We start from the raw sequence: 27,025 nt of genomic DNA, 5'->3' as shown, positions 1-27,025 counted from the left end.
TGGTGTTTTACTAACTGTGCTCTACCAATGTTGATTCTTTTAATTCTTTTTGTGTGCTAAATTTCTTTTCTTCTTCTATTGAATTTGTTTGTTGATGTAGATTAGCCGTCGTAACTTGGATCGAGTGCGCAAGTTGAAGAGTGCAATGACAAGCTTGAATGCTCGAGTTCAAAAGGTAAGACTTTCTTCCTGCTTCCTTAGTGCCATGTCCCGAACGATAATGGTAAAATTCCTCGCTAATTCGGATTTTACCAAATAATGCATCCATGATTGGAAATTATTGAGCAGTACTTTTAGAGGTGTTAAATTACCAAAATGTCTCATTATTTTTTTTATTATTATAATTTCTTTGGAAAGTGTTGAAGTCGAGAAGTGTGGGCCCAATTGGCATGTGTATGACTTCCAAGGTGTCCAACAGATGCAGCCCACTATAATGATAGGATGATTAGAAATTATGGAGAATCCAATCATTGGGTGGGCCACACCATAAAAAATAAGTTACTCCATCCAAATTCATTTGTAACCCATCAAATGATTTGATATGCCCAATTTTTTGTTTGGGTGATCATCGTGGTCGGGTGCATTTGTTAACGGGTTGGATATCATGCACAGACCATGTGGACCCTACAATTCTTGACTTTATTGCTTAAAAAAACCTAATTGAGAGTCACTTCTAGAGATAAAATAAACTAAAAAAAAAAAAACACACACACTAATTGAGGGCATTTTGGTAATTTCCCTCTCAAAAAGCACCTGCTAGGCAATTTGATTCGAGATTATTTCACGAAAACGGAACTTTTGACTAATTTTTCCATAAAAATCCAAAAAACAAAAACAAAAGAAAAAATAATAATAACATTGGAAAATGGTTGGTGATGTTATGTCTATCTGAATCTTCCCAAAACAAAAAAGGTTTTTCCTAGTTATCAATAAAACATAGCACCTGCCCTATTATGGTTTCTATTCACACGACATTCGCTATAAGCAGTACTAGATTAATTACTGGCCTAAATCAATTTTTTACTATTGGTACTTGATACATTAGAACTTCTATTAGCTAACATGATATGGCTATTGAGCTCTGTTAGCTGGCTCAGGGCCTGTCCGGATGTTGGGCTTCTGGGATTATAGCTGATATCCTCACTTGCAACTTTTGGTAGGTCCTAAAAAGTATTTAACTACCCAAACATCACTCTAGGCATCTATATAGGGTGGTAAATTGCTCTCCAATATTCATGTTATTTCATTCTTCAGTTACCGTCTTTAAACTTCCAAAGCACATAATATTCGTCAACTGTTCATCCTCCTGCCGAAACATCCAAACGGTTCTTTAAAGAGTACAACACTTCACTTGCATTAACTTTGCCTATCCAATGGGTCTCTTAGTGGATAGAATGGATTTGGATTTGCTGTTTGAAATTTATAGCTTTTAAGGCTGCATTAGGAGACTCAATTTTGTGGATTTCACCCATCCTGTGCTCTCGTTTTGATTTAGTTCTGCCTCCCACAATTGTATAAATAATTCAAATAATTTTCCAGTCAGTAATCAAAAGAATATGTGCTTCTTAGCACCCTAATGTACCTTAAACCTTACTCTACCCAATGTTATAAATATCGACGATATTGGCCGATATATCCCACGATATATCTTGTATCCCACTTGTGGGATACGAAACGCATAGGTAGTGCCAATATATCCCACATGTTCGATCCGATGAGCATTTTCAATTTTCAATCCATTTTATTTTTTTTATATATTGAAATTATATTAAATCAGTATCAAATAGCTATAAATCTATTTGTTATTTTCTCACTTTTTGTGAGTTTCTCAATAAAATGTTTATTAATTTGTCTAAAAAAATCTATTAGTTTTCATGTTTTGCATTAAAAATCATGGGGTTGGAACTTTGATTTCGATATATATTGGTTCTTCATGTTTTCCGTGTTCTTTTCAAAATTTTCCTTCAACCAGTCGTTAATTGAGACTAATTTCGAAGTATTTAGGAGTATTTGATGAAATGATCATCACATACATTCTAATTTTGAAATTTGAATGTAAGTGGTCCAATTTTAGAAATTTTGAAAAAAATTCAAAAATTCTCAAATTTCCCTCAAATTGTTTACAATGTTGCACTCCAAACATGAAATCAAGTATATATGAGAATCGATCTACTGATTTGTCAAGTCATTATCAATTTTTGAAAAATAAAAATACTTTTTTAATAAAAAATTTATTAAAATATTTTTTTTTCAAAATTTCCCTTCAACCATCTGTTAATTGAGACTAATTTCAAAGTATTTAAGAGTGTTTGATGAAATGATGATCATATACACTCTAAATGTTATGCATTTAATTTTAATATAGTGGCATTAGTTCAGTCAGACTGACAACACATAGCTTAGAACCCTATACCTATGCACTTCTCTTTTGAGGTGTTATGATTTAAAAGTGTGTATGAGGTATTATGATTTAAAAGTGTGTAATAATGTCTATTTTAAAAATTCCTGAAGTTTCATTGAAAGCAGTCATTGAAATAGAGATTGAAACTTCATTAGTGCTGCCTGTTCTAACCTTAGATGTATCTTCTAAGATGACTCCAAAACAAGTTTGTCATCCATCCGATCTAATTTCTTAATTTATTTTCTCAAGTTGTGGATGTTGCAGCTCATATTGACATCATTGTATGTTTAAATCCTGACTACAGCGACATTCTGATTCTGTCATTGTGTGATTTTCCTATGAATAATTTCATTGCATTTTCCAGGTAAGGGATGAGCTTGAACAACTTCTGAATGATGATGATGATATGGCAGACCTTTACTTGTCAAGAAAATTGGCTGGTCCATCATCACCTGGTAGTGGCTCGGCTGTATCGGATTGGTTCCCTGCCTCTCCAACCATAGGCTCAAAGAAATATAGAGCAAGTAGGGCAAGCGCAGCAATGATTCACGGCAATGAGAATGACGTCGAGGAACTTGAGATGTTACTAGAGGTTATAAAACCTACTCGTCAATAATCATTGATCAGGACACTTGCAGCTTTTTTGAAGTGGATATTCACTCTTCTGCACCGCTCATGCATCGGACATTTCTAGGGCAATCAGAACTATTTTTCTGGTGGCCTACCCCAGCTATTTAGGGTCAATGGCCTTTCTATGTTGTGAATTGTCACATACCTAATTGGCAGTTCCATTGTACTATAGATGTCTGTTGCATGTAGGGTGAACATGTTGGAGACAAGACAACCTCCATCGCCAATGTCTCTAGCAAACCACTTTCCTCAAATTCAAAATCTAAGATGAGCTTCTGTTCAATTTCGCAGGCATACTTCATGCAAATTGATGGCACGCTGAACAAACTGACCACGGTATGCACTGATTAAGCTTTGGTAGTCATCACTATTGATTTTTTCAGTAATGGTTTACGAAGAAATTACAATTTGAAAACGAGTTGCTATTCACAAATGTTATTGCTTTTACATTTCCATAAAAAAAAAAAAAAGTTCTAGTTGGGCTTACAAATCCTTCCAGTATTTTATACTGTAGAAAAATTGATTGTATCCTGGATATTAGATGCAGTCTTTTTATGTTTTCCCAATTTTCTTCGTGTAAGAGTGACACCATGTCCTGAATAGATTGCTTAAATCGGTATCTTATGGTTATTGCCGTTAATGCAGTTCTAAAAAAATGCTAAATATGATTGTCTACAAATTATTGGGTGTCAAGCACTATATGTATATATAATTCAAAGATCTGCATACATTTATGTCCGGTAGCAATTGCGCATGATGATGATTATTATCTTTAGCTAATGGCTACTTTGCTGAGTTCTTAAATAGAGGATTCAGTGCACATGATTGACTATAACAATTATATTTTGCTACATTTGCTATCACATTGACGGCTCTATCATATCGGATGATACAAGAAAGTTAATCCTATTGGCATTTAGAATCCTAAGTAGCAGCTTGAAATCTTCTAGTAACCCTCAAAATTCACGAGGCAGATCTATAGGCCTTGAATATCATGTTGTTCTGACTACTATTGTACGTGGTAAACCATCTTCTTTCTTCTTTTTTGTTTTCTATTTTACCTTTTTATTCGAAGTTTTACTAAATTAAAATATCTTTCCAGCTACGTGAATATATTAACGACACGGAGGATTACATTAATATTCAGGTAATTGTTTGTACATGAAGAATTCTTTCTTTTATATCCATGTGGTTTTATTCGGATGGAAATAGAATATTACTGGTTTTTTTTCTAAATAAATAAATAAAATAAAGCCCTATCTTATAGTCATTTTTTTTTTGCTGCAGCTTGACAATCGTCGAAATCGACTGATTCAGGTGAGATTTTATAAGGGCATTGGTAATGAACTGCCCATGCATTGGATTCTTTCTTTAGTTTGATCTCCAAGTTCTTGCATTTTACTACCGGTGTTCATTCCCAGTATCGTCATTCCCTATGATAGCCAATTAGGGAGACTTATGTGTGATTTGTACGGATCCGCATGGTGTATGGAGAAGACTTCTTGTTAATCATGACTAGAGTGTATTAGATGGTGCCGTATATTGCTTAAGCATTCGTTAAAGAAGCAGTCGTGCGTGAATGATTACAGGATAGGTGGTAAGAGGGGAAGCAATTACGGCTAGAACGTCAGAAGCAACTAGAGTTCCAAGTAGTGGAGAACGGTTATAGCAACCGTTGGAACGAGGGAAAGATCTAGATGGGTAGATCGAAGTTATAAATAGAAAAGGAATGGAAGAAGTAAAATCGTCTCATATCAACCCAAACAAACCAATCTATCTTTCAATTATCCTATCAATTTACATTCCATAGTGTAATCCTTTACTTCCCTTGTTAAGCAAATTACATTTCTTAGTGTAATCTTTACTTTTCAAGCTTGTTGTTTTCGTAGTGTAATTCATAGTAGTAACCAAGTAGCAGGTAATTTCTAGTTGTAATTCGAGTCTAAGATCCCACGCTGGATTTTATTTTATTTTTCTAGTCTGGTAGCCGATCAACGGCTCCTAAATTCCTTTTTTTTTTTTTTTACCTATAAAATATTTTTCATTAATAGGAGATATTTATATATGTTAAATTTCGGGCGGACCCATAAACAAAAAGGTGAACAGGTCTGGCTATCGTGAAAACCAAGACAAAAAATCTAGCCCTCCCTCAAACTTCCCAAACCCACTCTAACCCGGAATAAAAGACCTCAGCTCCGCCGATGATCGGAAAAGCCTATGCATTTGGCCTTCACTCCCCCAACGTGCTAGTTCATCCGCTATGGAGTTAGCCTCTTTAGGGCTGTGGGAGAAGCTAACCTCCGTGCTACACATGAGCGACTTAATCTTGGCCCGCCAGTACCACATGGCCCACGAGGGAGAAGATTTCTTATCCCACCACAGACTTAGAGTCACTAGCCACCTCCACCTTGGTAAAACCCAAATCTGTACACCTGGAAAGGCCCTCCTAGATCGCCCTAATATCTGCCCGGGTATTGGATCCAAAGCCATAACTGGATGAGAAAGCAAATAGGAAGTCACCTGCGCTATTTATCTCAACTCCACTCTCCCCTCTCGACCTGGAAGGGCCCGAGTTTCCTAACGTTAATCCATCTATGTTGATCTTGACGTATCCATGCTAGGTTCTGTCCCACTTGACCACATGGGCTTTCCTCGAGTTAGTTGTCTGCCCTTCAATCCCCAAAGCTCTTAACATTGTGACGTGCAACCTCTTCACCACCTTGGGAAGGGGGAGAGTTGGGCCGAGTAGGTTGATCTAGTGGTGGACCCTGGCGATCACCTTGGATGCACAAATCATGGATTCTTTAAAGCGGGCGTCGTTCCTAGCCATTCAGATTTCCTAAAAGATGAAGGCAGGTGTGAGACCCCCTTAGAGTAGCAAACAGTCAACTGTTGCAGTTGCTACCCACCATCTGGCTGCCCTACCGAAAGTTAGGGCGTAGCTAGTTGCATGGATATTAAACAACAACTCAAAGTTTTACCACACCCTTCTTTCTATATCGCCCTAAGAGCATAAGTGATCAATTGTCTCAACGTGGGATGTTTGAGTTGAAGGGTAATAGTCACATTTAGAAGCAGTACAGACTCCTCTGGCTTGAATTTTGGCATCCACCGAAACAACATTGTGGATGATCTTCCTTGTAAGGAGCAAAAGTTTCGTCGATAGCTTTGGGTGCCACACCCATTTTGACCACTCTTTCTTCTTCCCCATCGATTTGATAATTTGTCAAGCCGAGACAATGTCGAATTCACCCAACACGGAATCTATCCAAATATGTTTGTCCTTTGCTAAAGAGGTACAAATCCCCTCATCTGAAATATGATTTGGCACCACTTATGGGAGGAGATGTTGCACACCTGGTTGTGAACGCTAGCCATTAGGCCTAATAAGCTCATGAATTGATTGAAACTAAGGGGGCAGCGTCTGCAGTCACCAGGCACTGAGGGGCCATAATCTTGACTAGTCATCCTCCCAAAAGCTACAACCATCACTTTCGATTAACCAATGGGCTTGGGTAGCAACAGTTGGGATTATCTTGCAGATTCACTTCCACATGGGTGAAGCAAAGGTGGCGAGATTCGCACTGCTTGCTGATTGGAAGTCGTAGGAGTACTTCGCCTTCATGAATGCCTCCTAACTGCTATACCTCCCTTATATTTGATAATCCATGCCATCGTCATCCGAAAGGCCTTCATCACAATTTTTAGGACTTTCACCCTTAGATTTTGGAAGCGTAATTTTCTTCCAATTCAACCAATGACATCGCTTCATATTCCCTTCCCAGCCCTAAAATAAATTCGAGAAAGCTTTTTCCAGGTCTCCTAATAGGCTAGAAGAGACCTCCATAGCTACAAGAGTGTGAATTGGGACGCTGCACAACACGTGGTTGATCAACGTAAGTCTTCTCGCTTGGGATAAAATTATGCTCTTTCATCCTGATATTATGTTGTGTATCTTCTCTAGCATTGGCTGGAAGTAAGTCTTCTAAGGTCTCCCTTTGAAAATAGGGACCCCTAGGTAGGTGAACGGAGGTACCCCCTTGTTAAATCCAAGGATCCTTTGGGTTGACCTTGCGCGCGCTTTAGCCTAACTGGCAGAGAGGATGAAGAAGCTCTTCTAACCATTGATTTTCTTCCCTGACACTCGTTGGTAGTGGTTGAGAAAGCTGACATTCCTTTTTCAGTGATTCACAACTGTCATTCGCAAATAGGATCGTGCTGTCTGCGAAGAGGAGATGTGAGACCAACGGGAAATCCCTGCGAGTCTTAAGGTCAATAGAAACCCCTGTCAACCAATTGCTTAAAGCCTCTACTGAGAACCTATGCCACTAAGATGAAGAGACCTGACGAGATAGGGTCTCCCTGGCGAAGCCCTCTTGAGGACTTGAAGAAACCACATGACTCACCGTTAATCAGGACAGAGAACTAGGTGTTGCTCAATATTTTTCAACCATCTTGATCCATCTCGTGCTAAACCCAAACTTAACAAGGACTGCCACTAGGTAGGCCCAATTGAGCTTATCATAAGCTTTTTCCATGTCTAGTTTGATGAGAATGCTTCCCCCTTTGACTTTTCAGTTAATGTCTCAAAAAATTTCTTGAGCAAGAGCACAAATTTCTACCACAGATCTCCCTTGCATGAAAGCCCCTTATTCCACGAAGACGAATATGGGAAGAATCCCTCTCAGTCTATCAGCAATAATTTTAGAGAAAATATTATAGACACAATTACATAAGATGATAGGGTAAAAATCAGAAAATTTATCTAGAGAGGGTGACTTTGGAATAAGGAAGATAAGTGTCGATGTGAAGGCCCTGGGGAGAGCCCCACTTCTGCAGAAAGAATGCATTACGTCAAGGATGTCCTGACCAACTGTCTTCCAGCATCCTTAGAAGAAAGCCTCGAAAAAGCCATCCGAGCTCGAGGCCCCATCATTTGGTTGCGCCTTAACTACTTCAATCACCTCTTCCATTGACGGCTCAACCAGCAGTGCCTCGTTTTCTTCTACTGTGATGCATGACAGAATGACCTTCATGATCCCCCCTGCGTTGAAGGCTTTGCTTGCAAGATCAGCTTCGAGTAGAAATCAATCGGAGCTTGGTTAATCAATTCCTGGTCAGCCGCCACCATCCTATCTTCTAATTTGATCTCCTTGATTATCAATCTTCTCACTTGCCCAGAAGCCATGCTGTGGAAGAATTTGGTGTTCCGCTCACCCTTCTCAAGCCACTGGTTCCTAAAGTTTTGTTTTAAGAAGACCTCCTCGTAGAGCTCCAAGTGGGCCATCTTTTCCTTTGTTTGTTGCACCATCTACTGTAGGTAAGGATCCATGGATCTATGTGCTACAGTCTTAACCCGACTAAGATCCCTTCTATCATCCTTAAATTCTGAAAAATAGTCCTGAAGGTGTCCTTGTTCTAACTCCTCAAGGCATGCTTGACACTCTTGAGCTTTCTGTAATGCCCCGAAAATCGGGGGTCGAGCAAAGCTCAACTCCCGAGTTCCAACGCATCACTTATGCAACATAGATAATAATGTTTAAATGTTGACCATATTAGTGCATTGAACATGAGTGGAATTATACTAAAACATCATATTATACTCCAGAGTTAATGTAATTAAGCCAGCGGAAGATTGAGATAAATATATAAAGTATATACGTGTTTCATAACCTCCAGAGTATGAACATGCTACTAGGCTGAATATATACATAATCTGTTTCAAAATATACAATATATTAAAATGTAAATGTTCCGCTAATCTAATATCCCTGTAATCCCGACGACGCAGCTCTAGGTCTACACAGACCCGCATGAGAGCTGAACGTAGGAGAACTGCTCCTCCTCGTCAAAGAAGTCTGGCTTTGTCGCGAAAGCCTCATCATCATCTACAGCTAAAACAGAGTCTAGTTGGTGTTTTAAAACACCATCCCAGAGTAGGAGTGAGTAATCAACTCAATGGTATTATAAGGCGAAGGTTAACTTGTTATCAATTCAATCAAGTAGTAATGATAAAGTAATGCAACAATCATATCCTAACTATTGCTAATGCAGGAATGGTATGCTGTAATGATGCATGTTCTCACCTGCACTCCCTTAGCGACATCATCTCATGATCGTACATGAAAAATTCCTTAAACGTACGCTTCCTCGCCAAAGCAGATGCAATACGGTGCATGGTCGTGTTAGCCAATACTTAATTAGGCTTATTCATACAGCAGATTTGGGAAGCTAAGCTACCTCCCGTTATATCATATACCCAAACATGGATCCATCTAGGGTCGTCAATCCTACTTAATCACATACGATAGACAAGTTGTAGGGCATCACCCTTGATGAAAACAGTGGATAGGTAAGTTCATGAGTTTACACTCGAGGTCACTACGGAGAGGTTCGTCACCTCAGCATAAGCCTAATTTATACTCGAGGTCACTATAGAAAGGCTCGTCACCTCAACGTAAGCTGACAGCTCGAATACAGTGTCCCATACACCACCATATTCGGCTCACGAGTTTGGGTTGCTCACTGATCACTACGGGGAGGCTCGTCACCCCAGCGTAGGCCGACAGCTCGACCACGATGTCCCATACACCACCATGCCCAGCTCATGAGTCTTAGCGGATCTTGGTACCATGGTTGAAACGAATTTTACATTGGTAAGTGGTATCTTAGATTCAAGTAGTAGTATCCATACATGGTAAACACACAATAGGCCAATTGGGTTATTTGACAAGTTTGATTGGTACGAGCGCACGCTGAATTAGTCGACATGGAGCGCGTAAGCACTCCGCATGGCCTAACCATTATCGATAATCACCGTACGACTCGAATTCATCAAACATATCTAATGTGGCGAAATTAGTTTGACCACTCAATCGGGAACTATTACAGATTGCCTGGACTACGTAGTAGTCCCGATCATACTCAAATGCAATAGGTAGTCACATACGTTACTCATAACAGCATTTGACAAACAATTCAAACATAATTCTCATGTAAGCATTTTATCAAACACATTAGACATGTTAATATACATATGCATTTCCTCCATAAATCACATAGTAACAATTCACATTATTTGAAGGAAACTATAACTATGGATAAGGTAGTTGAGAGTTGAGAATCCCATCTCAATGCCCTTGTTGGAAGCGATTAATCAAACAATTTCGCATTCAGACAATTTATCAAACACTTAGACTACATAATACTATATACATAAACTAAATTAGTTATAGTATATATTATGGCAAATCCTTTCACAAATGAGTTGTCATACACACAACAAGCATGTATTCTAGATTAATAGTCATGGCAAGCTTAAATGATTATTTCACTTTCATTCAAACATTTCAACAAACACATGGAATGCATTATATGTTCAAATAGTTCACACACATGTATAGTTTATCGAATACATCGTAACCAAGATCATATGGCAGCAATCAAGTCAGACATAAATCATTGCTGACATTAAAAGCCTTGAAAATCATAACCTAAACGTTTATAGTCCACACCTTCCGTCGGATTTCTGGTTTCAAACTTGGTTCGAATCCTACGTCCCCGACTACAGTACAACGGCTACCTAAATTATGAAATAGGTTAGCTATTTCGTTGATTCTTCTATTTGGATTCATAAAACAAGAATAGGGTTAGGATTTCTTACCCAAATCGGAGTTGGAATGGCTCGTGTAGCTAGATGTAAAGATGATCTAGTGAGTGTAGTCATAAGAGAGAGGCACCGCTTCGATCTCCCAAACTCTCTCTCTCTTTTCCTCACTCTTTTCTCTTCTTTTCTCTCTTCTCTCTCCTAGGGTTTAGAGAAAATTCGTATGGAATGGAAATAGGGTGGTTTAAAGTCCTTAAATAGGCTCAGAATTGGTTTAAATGTCCCCAAGGCTATGGTATACTTAGGTTATACCCAAAGGGTATCTGCTTTAAGCAAATGAGACTTATTTGGAGGCCCATTACTCACCTGCGTCATAGAGTAAGTTCTCTGACTATGGATCTAAGCCAGGTTATGATTTCGGTCCGATCGGATTTGTGGATCGACCGTGGAGGACCTGTATCAGTTCAACGGTCATCGTCACTCGATCAGGGTCATAAGTATATTGACATGTGCAGGAAAATTTTCCTAATCCATGAGTAAAATTTGGTCAGAAACTGACAATTTGAAGTCTTTAATTTTGCCCGTAAGCGAATGGTCCAATTCACTTAAATTTGAGTTCCTTTTCTAAAGATATTCGTGTTTCTCACACACTTCACTTGGGGCTCAAGTTGTGCGTTTCTGGATACTATTTGAGCTCGATTCCTGATAGTTGTCAAGCCCATTAAGACGGTCATAACCTTATAGTTTTATAGTAATCGGACTTTCGATGCGCGGTCCAGGTCCGATACGGGGTTTCAATGTGCTCTCGGAAGTAACTGGGTTGAGATTGCTCTTAAGTTTTTAGGTAATGTTGAGTTAGTGATTCTAATGGTTTTGGGTCTTACAGTTCGTATAAATAATGGTCCAAGCTAACCCCATTGATTATTTAGTTTAGTACTTAATTGATTTTCATCTAATTTCTACATAATTCGATCTTTAGTAATTTTTGCCTGAGGTGGTACTCGGGTCTTTGTACGAATTTTTCCAAGACGTTACAATCTACCCCCCTTAAAGAAAAATTTTATCCTCGAAATTAGTACCTTTTCGTACTCCTCGAGAATTTGAGGGTAGTTCTTATAGACTTCGGCTTCCGTTTCCTAGGTAGCCTCTTCCTCAGTGTGGTGAGTCCACAGTACTTTCACCAGCGGATTCACTTTGCTGCGCAGCACTTGTTCCTTCCCATCAAGAATACGTGTTGGTCACAATACATAAGTAGCGTCTTTACTCAACTATACCTACTCCCATTTGATAATATGGGAAGGGTTAGGAACGTACTTCTTTAGCATCGATACGTGAAATATGTTGTGCACGCCTGCAAGTGGTATGGGCAAAGCAAGGTAGTATGCTACCACACCCACTCAGTCTAGAATTTGAAATGGGCCAATGAAGCTCGGCGTGAATTTTCCTTTCTTGCCAAAGCGAAGGACTCCCTTCATGGGGTAAACCTTAAGAAACACGTGGTCCCCAACCTTAAATTCTAGCTGTCGTCGTCTGGTATCGGCGTAGCTCTTCAGTCTGCTCTATACTGCAAGAAGTCAACGCCTGATAATGTCGATCTTCTCTGAGGTCGCTTGTACTAAATCTGGGACAATCAAACTCTTCTCGCCAACTTCTGCCCAATAATGAGGTGCTCGACATGGATGCCCATACAGTGCTTCGTAGGGAGCCATGCTAATGCTCACTTAAAAACTGTTGTTATAAGCAAACTCTGCATAGGGAAGATAGTCATCCCAACTGTCTTTAAAATCGAGCACACACGACCTCAACATATCTTTTAACACCTGATTTACCCATTCTGTCTGCCCATCAGTCTGTGGGTGGAACGCAGTACTGAACTTCAGTTTCACTCCCATTGCTTCTTGAATTCGAGTTCAAAAGATCCATGTGAATCGTGTATCTCGATCCGACACAATCTCCATAGGCACTCCATGCACCCGTACAATCTCCTTGATATACAACTTGGCTAAATCATCTGATGAGTTTGAGACTCTAATCAGGAGGAAATGAGACAATTTCGTCAATCGGTCCACAATCACCTAAATAGAGTCATGTCCCTTCCTCGTCTTTAACAACCCGAAAATAAAATCCATAGATATGAAGTCCCACTTCCATTCAGCTATGGGCATGGGCTGAAGTAAACCAGGAGGTCAGCGATGCTCGGCCTTGACCTTCTGGCACGTGAGACAACGGGATACAAAATCTACTATATGGGCCTTCATGTTGTCCCACCAGTATGAACACTTCATATCTCGATATATCTTTGTACTATCAGGATGCATTGCCATCTTCGAATTGTGAGCAGCTTCGAGAACTTCCTTTCTCAAGTCATGAAGATTCTGGACGCATAGGCAGCCATGATAACGTAAACCCCCATCCGAACCAACTCTTCATTCAAAGTCTTCATTGCCACTAGCTCGTTTCCTCATTTTCATCAATCATTCATCTTCTCTCTGAGCCACAATGATTCAGTCATCAATAAGTGGCTGCACGCGGATGTATGCGATGCTCTTGAATTGCTCCTCTGTTGTAAGCCTCTATTCGAAGTCTCGCACAAATTCTACCATGTTCCATTCTCCGATCATTAGCGGAACCACAAATTCTATTGTCTTCTTGCGGTTCAATGCATCAGCCACAAGGTTGGCCTTACCAGGATGGTGGGAGACCTTAAACTTAATATCTTTCAGGGTTTCCATCCATCGTCGTTGCCTCATATTCAGGTCTCTCTGTGTGAATATGTACTTAAGGCTCTTGTGGTCGTAAAAGAGCTCGAACTCCTCTTCGTAGAAGTAATGTCTTTAAAGCTTTAATGCGAAAATGACGACCGCTAATTCCATGTCGTGCATGGGGTAGTTTTCTTCATGTTTTCTTAACTGTCGTGATGTATAGGCAATCACTCTGTCCTTTTGCATAAGAACACAACCCAAACCAACATGAGATGCATCGGTGTATATAGTATACTTGACCCCCTGCTCTAGCAATACTAGCACGGGCGCGAACGTCGGCTTGTCTTTTAATTCCTGAAAGGCTGCTTCTGCTTTCTCGTTCCAGGCGAACTTAAGATCCTTTCGAGTGAGTTGCATATCGGTCTGGCTATCTTGAAAAAATTCTTAATGAAGCGGTGATAGTAGCCAGCAAGTTTGAAGAAACTCCTCACTTCTGTAACGGAACCGAACTATTCCCAGTCCTGAACTGCGGCCACCTTTGCGAGGTCTACAGCGATACCTTCCTTAGACACCATGTCCCAGAAACTTGACTTCTTCCTTTCAGGAGTTGCATTTCTGGTATTGAGCAAATAACTGGTTCTTCCTGAGAGTAATGAAGACTGCTCGCAGGTGCTCTTCGTGATCCTTTCGGCTCTTGGAGTATATCAAAATGTCATCTGTAAATACAATGACGAACCGGTACAGATACGGCCAAAACACCTAGTTCATGAGGTCCATGAACACAGCCGGTACATTCTTAAGTCCGAACGACATCACGAGAAACTCGTAGTACCCAAAACTAGTTCTGAATGTCATTTTCTGCACGTCTTCATCCTTGACGTGCAGCTGATGGTACCCGGACTGTAAGTCAATCTTCAAGAAATACTGTACCCAGTTGAACAGATCATCTATCCTGCGCAAGGGATACTTGTTCTTCACTGTCACTTGGTTCAACCTGCGATAATCATTACACAATCACAGCGATCCGTCCTTCTTCTTTACAAACAACATAGGTGCTCCCCAAGGAGATACACTCGGTCGTATGAAACCTGAATCCAACAGATCATTAATCTGTCTCCTCAATTCCTCCATTTCACATGGAGGCATGCGATACATCGGTAGAGAAATAGGTGTCGCACCAAGCACATGGTCGATAGTAAAGTCGATCTCGAGCTAAGGAGGTAGTCCAGGTATCGTATTGAATACGTCCCAGAAATCCTGGATCATAGGCGTGTCCCCAAGTGACGGACCATCATGATATTTTAATAGGAATGCATAACAAAGGACCCGGAAGGGGCAACTGACCTGAACGGGGAAAGTGAAGGTCGTGTTTTCGGGGCTATATGTTGTCACTAATCTGGTTTCACAATTGATCTTTGCCTTCATTTCAGTGAGCCAATCCATGTCGAGAATGACGTCATAATGATATAATGAGATAACAATCAGGTCAATAGACACCACCATGCTTCCTAAGTCTATTAAGTAACCCTTATAAAGCTTAGTGGCATCTGTGAAGGTTCCTACTGCCATAATGACTCTCACCCCAACCATATGGGTAGTGCTCAGGGCTAATCGCTTGGCTGTGGAGTATGCTATCATTGAAATAGTGGACCCAGTGTCCACCAACAGAAAAACTGGTATACCTTGGATATGTGCTGTGACTTCGAAGGCTAAAGGCACTGTAGCTGCTGACTCAGACGCTTCAACTACAAGTGCATGTACTTATGCTTGTTGAGGACGATTCGATTGCGTTGCCATAGGTCGTTGAGGCGGCCTACTTCTGTTCACTCCCCAAGTATAGGGTTGTGTTGTAGTAATAAACTCGGTAAGACCGAGGTCGAATCCACAAGGACTGATACCTGTACGTTATCTGAAACCAAGTAGAACTAGAACTAGACTAAGATGCGATCTAAACAAAATAGAATTTAAGAAATAATTGTGGAATAATTATCTAAAACTTTAAGGAATTCAGAGGAAGGGAACTAGGGATTCAGAGGATCCACTTGTAGAGATCAGGGAGATCTTATGCCTGCATCAAGGATTATGGAATTCAAACTGAACTTACTTGATTTGGTTTTCAAGAGATGAAAGGTATATGAATTAGAATGGATTCCATCATCTAACCATGCTCAGGAGACAAAGCCAACAACAGGATTAAACTAATTATCAACCAATCAACAATGTATGAGGATCAGGAAGGGTACTGTCATCCAACCATGCCCAGGAGACGATGGTGAACAACAGGGCTTCCTGACGTCATAAACATAAAAAAAAAGGAAAGAAATATTCAAAGCCCTTGCAATCCCATTGTAATTTTCAGTCACAACAGACCATTAAAGACTAAAAAATATTCCATTGATACAAATCAACTTCAGTTGAATTTAAATGAAAAGCAGGAAATAGTATCTCCCATCTCGCCACAAGCTTCACCTCTTAGCCCTAGCTAAGAGGTTTAGCCACTCATGATTGGCCTAAACCCAAAACAAATAGAAAGAAAAAGAAAACGAAAAAGAGAAGAAAAATAAAGGAAAAAAACTTCTTATCTTTAACCTCTCACCTTTCCTCTCTCTCGTTTTCAGCCCTGACGCTCCGGCAGCTCTCTCTCTGTTACAGCAGAAAACCCACGACCGAGCCCAACTCCAGCAGAAAACCCACGACCGAGCCCAACTCCAGCCGACCTCTGTTTTTCTCCCATTCAAAACCAAACCGAGCACCCCCTTCTCTTCTTTCTTCCGTTCTCTTATACAGAACTGTCGTCCGAGCCCAATTTCTGTCCTCCATGCGGAAGTCTTACGCACCAGAGACCGTGTTGGAGTCGGAATGAAATGGTTTTCGCAGCGACAAGCGGAGGACTCGTGATCAACCCTCGTTTGGCTTGAGATTTTGGACGACTGATAATCCAAAATCAAAATCGGACTTCTTGGTGGTGGTCATGGCTCCCTGTTGATGAGAATGAACGGTTTGGATTGCTGATCCGATCACTGTCTTGATCAGGGAACGATCCGGAAGTCCCGGTTGCGCGTAACAGGGCTTGCGCTGGGATGTTGGTGGAGGTCATGAATGATGCTGGAGAGGAAATCCACTCCGTCAGTTGGATTCGCCTCGGAATTCTGGTTGGAGATGGACGGTTTTGGTTGTCCGTTGATGCGGTCCACTGAATTTTGAATTTCACCGCCCATTCTGCGTTAAACGGCTAGGAACGTGCGATAGGTTGCATGGTGGAGAAAAAATACCTAGGCGAGGGTCTTGGCCATCCTACGGATCAAATGGACGGTTTGGATCATCGAACTGAGGATTGAGTGGGGCCCACAACGATCTCCCGGTGGACACAGCGTCGGACGCTGTTTCTTAGAGGAAGACGGACTCGGGTCAGCATATAGTTTGACCGGACTCTCCGTCCGGTGCAGCGCGGGCAGCGGTGCACTATGTACACCCGCTGTGCATACGGAGTCCACTGTGATGATCGTGAGCAATCCGCTCCGTCCATCCGCTTTGACACGTGGTTAAAACAGTCTAGAACAATTTTGAAGCATATCCGGATATCAGGCGGGCCCCACATAATGATTAAAGGGGCTGATCTGTCCGTTGGGCCACTTCTAGAGGGATCCAATGGCTGAAATTTGACGTGTATGGTTACTTTATGGTCCTCAGGCCACGTATGAAGTTTCGAACTGATCAGATGGTGGGAATCCTATGATCTTGCATTCTGGTTGACTTTCAGGCCACTTGAGCTTCAGTTTCTCAATTTCCGCGGACCCCTGGTGTATAATTCCGTCGCTCTTGGTCTTCTAGAGTCCGTTCCTTGCCTTGGTGCTCCTAGAGCATCAAATCCATGCATTTACCACCCTTTTTCAACCCATGCTCATAAATATACTCTGCATCACAAACACAATTAAATCAGGCCATTAAACGGTATCATGCTTGTAAAACTATGCAGCAACTGGGTCTGATATGCAATATTTGACCCTCAACAACTTCAAGGTACATTCGGTCTATAAAAAGGCTGTGCTGGCACTGCTGATCGTAGAGATGGAGTTGAAATGGCTTGTAGTAACTGACGGTTGATCTTTTGAGGCGGCGTAAAGCCATTATCCCTCATTTTGATAAAGCAATAAGTGTCTGTATGGCCCATGCTCTTATAGTAGGCGCACCATAGCTCAAATCGCCTCTGCTAGGTCAGTGGAGCCATAAGCCTGGGAGGCGAATCTGCACGTGGCCTCTTATCAAGGAATGGTCGGTTCGGCAAGTCAGGTCAAGGCCTCGGGTTTGTCCCCATCCTGCTCAGCTCGCAAGGACATGTTCACTAGCTCAACATAATTGGAAATGCTAGCGCAACACATCTTTGTGCGAATTTTAAGCCACAGACCCTCTGAAAATTGTTGCATCTTCATCGACTTGTCTCTTACTATCAAAGGAGCATATCTGGCTAGCTCCGTGAATCTGTTCTCATACTCTAACAAAGACATTCCTCCCTTTCGAAGGTGAAGGAACTCACCCTCCTTTTCATTATGGTAAGTGAGGGGGGAAGTATTTTCCATAGAAGCATGTCTCAAACGCGTCCCACGTCCATACGTATCCAGGGGCAACTATTCGTAGGATGTTGTTCCACCAGAGACTGGCCTCCTTCTCGAACATATAAGCAACCAACTCTACCTGCTCTACCTCAGTGTAGTGCAGCAGCTTCAACATCTTAGACAGGCTTGTCGCTGCCTGGGGCCTATGCCCATATTGTTGAGCGTAATGTCATTAATGATATGATCAGGGCAACATCACCCATATGGAGTCTAAAACTAAAGTGGCGGGCAATTTTACAAATAAGTCGGCCGAAGGGAAGTGAGGCATCTCCCCGTATGGATCGTGCAGTATCCACAATATGAGATAGGACAAATATAGGCAGGCATAGCTTGTCTCCCTAACCAGCTCTGTATAAGAAATCAACCATGAGTTGAGTACACTCCGTGTGGTTGCTCCACCTTGGATATACATTATATGTAAATATGTGGAGCAGGTGAAAATCGTTTATAAATTTGGTCGATGAAAGGCTATTTCCTTGCCTCCACTGCTCAAGCTGGCCGCAGAGGAAACGGGTGCAGCGATTGCTTTCTCATTCACTGGTAAGGTTTTTCTCACTAGCATGTACAAGTCCATACTCTATACCCATGATTTGAGCTATCATGTCAACATTGACTATGGCTTGCTCTCTTCCCAAAGGGATAGTAAACTATAGCGGCTCCAGTAATGAGTCCCGTATATGAGCATTGAAGGCACGCATTGCTCCTTCACTCGCATGGGTATTTCCCTCAAATATGGGACCCCAACCATTTTCTAGGAGCATTTCCATCACTGGGTATAGACCAAATAGCCTTTCATCAACATGGGCCTCGAATACCACTCTACGGTTATGGAACCTACCCAATTCGATGCCCGCCAGTAGCAATCTTTCAATGGGGATCGGCGGGTCAAGATCCCGTTTTGATCTCCTTTCTTGCTCGATGCTCGTGCTTGCTTCGGCACCCATTTTCTTCCTTGGAAGCGTTAGGCAACTAGGCCCGACTTCATCTGTGGATGCCCTTCTCTTTCCCATGAGAGAAAGGAGTGTGGAGAGGGAGAAGATTGTAGCAACTAGCTCAAAAAGAGCCATGGGGTTAAGAAAGCTTGAAGGACAAGATGGGTTGATAGGTTTTGGGGTTTATGAGACACAAAGATGGATTTGTGTGCTCAAATAAGAGGAAATAAGGGAGATAGAAGGTGGTAGGAGATGGGTTTTAAGGAAAATAGTGGAGGATGGGTATGTAATGAAGAAGAAGAAGAAGATTTGAGTATGGAATGAAGATTTGAGAGGAAAAGTGAGATTTTTGAGGGATTTGGAGAGCTTGAATGGAGTGAAATGGAGGAATGAGAGGCAAAGGGGTGCAAATAGGGTGGCCCTACACGAAATGCAAGCCCCACACGGGTGGGAGAGGGCGGCGGGCCGCCGGACCAGTGGGCCTGCTGCGGCCTGCTGGAGAGGGGCATGATGCCACAGCAGTCTGCTGGACCGTGGGCAGTGGCCTTCTCCCCCCCCCCCCCCCGGGTGCTGGAAAGATGCGAGGGACCCCCTGGGTCCCACCGAAAAGTGAGTTTTGGGCCCCTACACCCATGCGAAGTGTTTTGGGGGTCCAACAAGTGCGTATTCATGCTTTCTAGGTCATTTGAGTGTGGGATTCGTTGAATCATCATCCAAGCCTATCGATTGACGGTCTAGAAAGGACTTGAGATTATTTCACATGATCAAAGATGCATACAGGTTATATTCAACGGTCAGTTTGGCTCGTCGGTGAAACTTGGGATCCTATGATCATTTCTATGTTTTATCGCCCTCACTTAAGTCAAAGTACGTTAGTGTGCATCGTGGTGCCATAACTCAGGTCCAGTTTAATCCAAATCATGCTCTGATACCAACTTGTAATGCCCTGAAAATCGGGGGTTGAGCAAAGCTCAACTCCCAAGTTCCAACGCATCACTTATGCAACATAGATAATAATGTTTAAATGTTGACCATATTAGTGTATTGAACATGAGTGAGATTACACTAAAACAACATATCATACTTCAGAGTTAATGTAATTAAGCCAGTGGAAGACTGAGATAAATATATAAAGTATATACGTGTTTCATAACCTTCAGAGTATGAACGTGCTACCAGGTTGAATATATACATAATCTGTTTCAAAATATACAATATATTAAAATGTAAATGTTCCACTAATTGAATATTCCTGTAATCCCGACGACGTAGCTCTAGGTTTACACAGACTTGCCTGAGAGCTGAACGTAGGAGAACTCCTCGTCAAAGAAGTCTGGCTTCGTCGCGAAAGCCTCATCATCATCTGTAGCTAAAACAGAGTTTGGTTGGTGTTTTAAAAGCTGTCCCAGAGTGGGATTGAGTGATCAACTCAGTAGTAATACAAGGTAAAGGTTAACATGTTATCAATTCAGTTAAACAATAATGATAAAGCAATACAATAATCATATCCTAAGTACTCTTGTTAATGCAGGAATGGTATGCTATAATGATGTATGCCCTCACCTGCACTCTCTCAGTGACATTATCTCACGATCGCGTATGGCAAACTCCCTAAACGTGCACTTCCTCGCCAAAGCACATGCAATGTGGTGCATGGTCGTGTTAGCCAATACTTAATTAGGCTTATTCATACAATAGATTCGGGAAGATAAGGTATCTCCCGTTATATCATTTACTCAAACAAGGATCCAACTAGGGTTGTCAATCCTAATTAATCACATACGATAGATAAGTTGTAGGGCATCATCCCTGATGAAAACAGTGGATAGGTAAGTTCACGAGTTTACACTCAAGGTCACTACGGAGAGGCTCGTCACCTCAGCGTAGGCTTAATTTATACTCGAGGTCACTATGGAAAGGCTTATCACCTCAATGTAGGCCGACAGCTCGAATACGGTGTCTTATACACCACTATATTTAGCTCATGAGCTTGGGTTGCTTACTGGTCACTACGGGGAGGCTCATCACCCCAGCGTAGGCCGACAGCTCGACCACAGTGTCTCATACACTACCATGTCCGGCTCATGAGTCTCAACAGATCTTGATACCATGGTTGAAACGGGTTTTACATTAGTAAGTGGTACCTTAGATTCAAGCAGTAGTGTCCATACATGGTGAACACACAATTGACCAATTGGTTTATTTGACAAGTTCGATTGGTATGAACGCACGTTAAATTAATCGACATGGAGCGCGTAAGCACTCCGCGTGGCTTAACTACTGTCGACAATCACCGTACGGCTTGGCTTCATCGAACGTATCTAATGTGGTGAAATTAGTTCGGCCACTCAATCGGGAACCATTACCAATTGCTTGGACTACGTAGCAATCCCAATCATACTCAAATGCAATAGGTAGTCACATACGTTACTCATAACAGCATTTGACAAACAATTCAAACATAATTCTCATGTGAGCATTTTATCAAACACATTGAACATGTTAATATACATATGCATTTCGTCCATAAATCACATAGCAATTCACATTATTTGAAGGAAACTATAAATATGAATAAGGTAGTTGAGAATCCCATCTCAACGCCCTTGTTGGAAGCAATTTATCAAATAATTTCTCATTCAGATAGTTTATCAGACATTTAGATTACATAATACTATATACATAAACTAAATTAGTTATAGCATATATTATGGTAAATCCTTTCACAAATGAGTTGTCATACACACAACAAGCATGTATTCTAGATTAATAGTCATGGCAAGCTTAAATGATAATTTTATTTTCATTCAAACATTTCAACAAACACATGGAATGCATTATATGTTCACATAGTTCACACACACACGTATAGTTTATCGAATACATCGTAACCAAGATTATATGGCAGCAATTAAGTCAGACATAAATCATTGCTGACATTGAAAGCCTTGAAAACTATAACCCAAACGTTTATAGTCCACACCTTCCGTTGGATTTCTCGTTTCGAACTTGGTTCGAATCCTACGTCCCCGTCTACAGTACAACGACTACCTAAATCACGAAATATGTTAGCTATTTCATCGATTCTTCAATTTGGATTCCTAAAACAAGATTATAGTTAGGATTTCTTACCCAAATCAGAGTTGAAATGGCTCGAGTAGCTAGATGTAAAGACGATCTAGTGCGTGTAGTCGTTAGAGAGAAGCACCGCCTCGATCTCCCAAACTCTCTCCCTTCTCCTCACTCTTTTCTCTTCTTTTCTCTCTTCTCTCCTAGGCTTAGGAGAAAATTCGTATGAAATAGGAATGGGGTGGTTTAAGGTCCTTAAATGGGCCTAGAACTGGTTTAAATGGCCCCATGGCCATGGTATACTTAGGTTATAACTAAATGGTGTCTGCTTCAGGTAAACGGGACTCATTTGGAGGCCCATTACTCACCTACATCATGGAGTAAGTTCCTTGACCATGGATCTAAGCTAGGTACAATTTCGGTCTGATTGGATTTGTGGATAGATCATGGAGGACCTGTATCAGTTCAACGGTCATCGTCACTCGATGAGGGCCACAAGTATACTGACATGTGCAAGGAAATTTTCCTGATCTATGGGTAAAATTTGGTCAAAAACTGACGGTCTGAAGTCTTCAATTTTGCCCGTAAGCGAATGGTCCAATTCACTTAAGTTTGAGTTCCTTTTCTAAAGATATTCGCATTTCTCACACACTTCGCTTGGGGCTCAAGTTGTGCATTTCTGGATACTATTTGAGCTTGATTCCCACGATGGTTGTTAAGCCTAGTAAGATGGTCATAACCTTATAGTTTCACAGTAATCGGACTTTCGACGCGCTGTCCAGGTTTGATACGGGGTTTCAATGTGCTCTCGGGAGCAACTGGGTTTTGAGATTGCTCGTAGGTTTTTAGGTAATGTTGAGTTAGAGATTTTAATGGTTTTGGGTCTTGCAATTTGTATAAATTGTTGTCCAAGCTAACCTCACTGATTATTTAGTTTAATACTTAATTAATTTTTATCTAATTTCTACAGAATTTGATCCTTAGTAATTTTTTCCTGAGGTGATACTCGTGTCTTTATACCAATTTTTTCGAGACGTTACACTTTTTTAGGAGGACTAACATCGACTCCCCCTCAATATCGAAACCCTATGCCCTTCGAACCAGCTCCTGGAAAGATTCGTGTAACAGCCACATGTGTTGGAATCTGAATGGCTTCGAGAAGGACTTCGATTGAGCTAGAAATGATAGGAGAAGAGGGGCGTGGTCCGAGTTGAGTCTAGGTAAGTGCTTCACTTGGAATGACGGGAAGGCGTTCATCCACAAGCTCTTGTAGCACACTCTATCCAACCTAGCCCATACCATTGCTTGGCTAGCCTGGTTATTGCATGACGTGAACCTACTCTCTACGAAGCCTACATCTATCAGCCCTACCCTATTTAGCCCTTTAGCAAAGTTAGAGGAGCCTCAAGAGTCGAAAGAGCTAGTTCCTCTCCTCTTCGAAGAGTTTAAGACCGCGCTGAAATTTCTTGAAACAACCCAAGGAGCCGAACATCCCATCGCCAAAAAAGCGAGCCGGTCTCACAATTGCCTTCTCAGGATTCTCGAGCATTTTGCATAAACAAATGTGACTAGAGTTGTGTCCGTTCTGCCCTGAATGCCCACCGTGATAGAAAGAATCAAGTTTGAAGCTGGGATTGGGTCAATAGACAAGAAGGTTGTGTAGAAAATCCACACCTTTCCTCCTTGGGAGGCATTGAAGGAAGAAAAGTGGTAGCCTAACTTCAGCCCTATGGTTCACAACCCCAAGTGTAGGGTTGCAATGTAGTAATAACTCGGTGAGAACAGGGTCAAATCCACAAGGAATGAGGAGTACGGTCTAAAATTAATCTAATTCTAACTTGATTGGTTTGAGTTTTTAATCCAATGATTTAAAAAAAAATTGAAATAATAAAGATAAAAGACTAAGGATCCAAGAATCCACCTATAACAATCTTAAAATTAATATACTTGATTTAATGATAACTCAGTTTGGAATCGAAGCCGTACCCTATCCAATTGGATGATAGAGCAGTTAAAACAGAATATGAACTTTCATTGCATTAGTTCACTCAGAAAGCACTAATGTGATGATCGCAGGGAATTTAACCATATACCATGCTCAGGAGACAATGGTAAATCATGAATTTTACAAATCACACAATTATAAAATAAATAAGAAGATATTAAAAGCTTTTCAAGTATCTACTGTAATTGGAGTCACAAAAAACCACAAAAAACCAGAAATATTCCTTTATTCAAACTAGAAATCAATAGAAGTTCAACGATATACTTGAATCAAAGTAAGATAAACATCAAAATAGACTATAAGCTTCATCCGTTAGCCTTAAGTAAAAGATTAGCCTAACAAGACTAACATCTTAGAAGAAATTAAAAAGATCAACTAGAACCCATGAAGAAATTGAAGTGGAAGAACTTTGTCGGTGCTTCACCTTGGTCTTCTCTCCTTTTTTCAAACCCTAAAAGATGCTTTAGAACATCTTAAGGACTCCTATTTGTAGTTGGGGAACTCTAAACTTTCCTACCGAATTGGAAATTTCACAAATCGACCTTAGATTTACACATTTTGTTAAGCTTCGGACGAACCAAAGTTGCCTTCGGTCGAACCGAAGTCGCATATGAAAAAGGCATGCAGAATCTGTCAAATTTAGGTGGAACCGAAGCTGATTTTGGTGGGATCGAAGTTGGCTTCGGTCAGAACGAATTAAGGCTGAAATTTTCACTTTCTCGCTAGACTATTTTGCGTGATTTCGGTGGGACCGGAGTCTGTTTCTGAAATTATTTCAGGACTTCTCTTTTTAGACTCGGAATTTCATGATATAATTTTTCTAGCCAATTTTCAGGATTCTTTTTATTTACTTTAAATCTTCGATTCTCTTCATTCTTCACTTGGTTTCCTTGGATCTTTGGCATGTGAATTATTCATTAATGACTTCCAAATATTCAATTCTTCATTATCTTCTTTTAAGCTATGAATCCATCCTTTTAAGTGCATATTTATTTTTAGGTTCAAAACCACCTCGCATGATAAAAACACATGTAATTAAATCAAATTAACATATAGAAAAGTATTGCAAAAAGGAAAATCGTTTCAAACCAACCCAAACATACCAATCTATCTTTTAATTATCTTGCCATTTTACATTCCACAACGCAATCATTTACTTCCCTTGTTAAGCAAATTACATTTCTTAGTGTAATCTTGATTTTTCAAGCTTGTTGTTTTACCTTCTATAGTGTAATTCATAGCAGTAATCAAGTAGCCGGTAATTTCTAGCTGTAATTCGAGTATAAGCTCCCGCACTGGATTCAGTTCTTTTATCGAAAAGGTGTTCAACAACTGTCCTTTATAACCGACTATAAGAATCTCTTTTCTCATTCTATTTTATCTTTATTGAAAAGACCTTTTGCATAGAAGGCAAAGGTGCAACCCATCATCAGAGAATGAATCCCACCCGTTGAATATCGGCTTATCCGATTTTACACATTGAGTGAGTGGTTGAATAGATAACCGATCTCCTTAGATCTCGGATATACACTATGTGTCTGCCTATTTTGGTGCTTGGGGTCATTGTTGTTCAGTTTGAAGCTGCAATTTCAATTATGGCACCCCCACGCACCCAATGTCGAAAACAACAGCAATAATCGGCGGTAATTGTTTCAATTGCAATGCACTGTTTGCATATCTATTTATCTTTTCTTCTATTCCGTTGCAGGTAGATCTCTTCCTTAACAGTACACTTTTTTGCCTCTCTATTTATTCGTTGGTTGCTGGATACTTCGGCATGAGTGTCCCATATGGATGGAATCAAAACCATGGATATATATTTAAATGGGTACATTTTCTCTTCCTATTTTCTTTCAAATAAACAATCTCTGCTTGGCCAAATACATGTTGTTTTCGTATATAAATCAAGTTACTTGTGTGCAACCAAACAGGTGCTCATCATCACGGGAGTAACTTGTGTCACTATTTTCATCGCCATCATATTTTATGCGCGCCACAAAGGTCTAATTGGGTTTGATGTCTTAATACACCTCCCTCCTGGAATTGACTCTGCTTCCCAACTGCTACGTTGAGGGTAAGATGTGGACACTAAAATTCTACATCAAGGTTAGAGAAGGCCCAGTTAGCCTAGGGCTGTCAGTGAGCTCGTCGCAGCACCCAGCAAGTTCAAAATCTGGGCTTAAACCAACTCAGACGAGACCGTCGACAGACCTAGCCCCACTGAAAAATCAAACACCTTCGAGTTGTCTTCTTAGCCTAGTTTCTGTTTTTTTTTTTAGAAATGGTTTCTTTCTTTTTCTAGATTAAAAATAAAAATAAAAATAAAACTCAGATTGGTGACCATCAGATACAGCAGCCATTGCATGAACATGTGGTGATCATATATATGGTCGTTGGAGGGATTGATCTGATTTCAGGTGAAAGTACAAATAAATGTTGTAGAATTAACATCAGTGTCCTGTTCTTGTACTTTTAATGTCGATAATCAATGATTACTCCTGTTGTTTGTGACCCATTTCAGAAATTGATCATAGAGTGCTTTGATTTTCCCGACTTCTTGTATTTATATACGACGCGGAACTATCGGTCCGGTTGCATCGGGACATGAATTGTAACTTAATGCAGCCATCTGTATGAATGGACACATGGTTTGGTAATCCAGACAGTTGATCTAATGGGGATGCCCCAGAGGTCTCCAAGGGATCAATGGCTTGGAAATGGATGGTTAAGAAAGAAAGATAACAACCCAAAGATTTCCCACCCATAGCGGGCCTTATCAGATCAACGGCTTGATGACCGAGCTGTGGGCCCCACTTGCTCCGGACGGTTGTGTTAGGGCCTGATAGTTTCTCACTAGTAATTCTTTTATGCATTACATGAGACAAGAACATTGTCATGCTAATCCTTACATTTGCAATTGAGTAGATTCAAAGTGCATGAGAGGGTCTGTATTTGTTGTGGTACATATATGGCTTTCATTACTGCCCTGCGGTGGGCTGCATTCTGCAGTGCTGATCATCCACAACACGCGCCAAGTGTACGGTGGAGATGCTAATTGGTCTCGCAT

The 27,025-nt window shown here is 40.8% G+C and overlaps 1 protein-coding gene across 1 annotated transcript in view; it reads left to right on the top strand.

Moving 5' to 3' along the window:
* The window catches only part of LOC131233779 (magnesium transporter MRS2-I-like), a 54,977-nt gene extending 28,580 nt beyond the window's left edge, over positions 1 to 26,397 (top strand). Inside the window, exons 5-11 of the mRNA XM_058230567.1 lie at positions 101 to 175; positions 2,766 to 2,993; positions 3,323 to 3,367; positions 4,134 to 4,178; positions 4,319 to 4,348; positions 25,667 to 25,786; positions 25,890 to 26,397. Of these exons, the coding sequence (XP_058086550.1) occupies positions 101 to 175; positions 2,766 to 2,993; positions 3,323 to 3,367; positions 4,134 to 4,178; positions 4,319 to 4,348; positions 25,667 to 25,786; positions 25,890 to 26,030 (684 nt within the window). The 3' untranslated portion in view covers positions 26,031 to 26,397. The remainder of the gene's footprint in view (positions 1 to 100; positions 176 to 2,765; positions 2,994 to 3,322; positions 3,368 to 4,133; positions 4,179 to 4,318; positions 4,349 to 25,666; positions 25,787 to 25,889) is intronic.
* The last annotated feature ends 628 nt before the right edge of the window (positions 26,398 to 27,025 follow it).

This window comes from Magnolia sinica, chromosome 18 (genome assembly GCF_029962835.1).
Source record: "Magnolia sinica isolate HGM2019 chromosome 18, MsV1, whole genome shotgun sequence".
Lineage (NCBI taxonomy): Eukaryota > Viridiplantae > Streptophyta > Magnoliopsida > Magnoliales > Magnoliaceae > Magnolia > Magnolia sinica.
The sequence above is the reverse complement of the archived record's forward strand: the minus strand, read 5'-3'. Positions and strand labels throughout refer to the sequence as shown.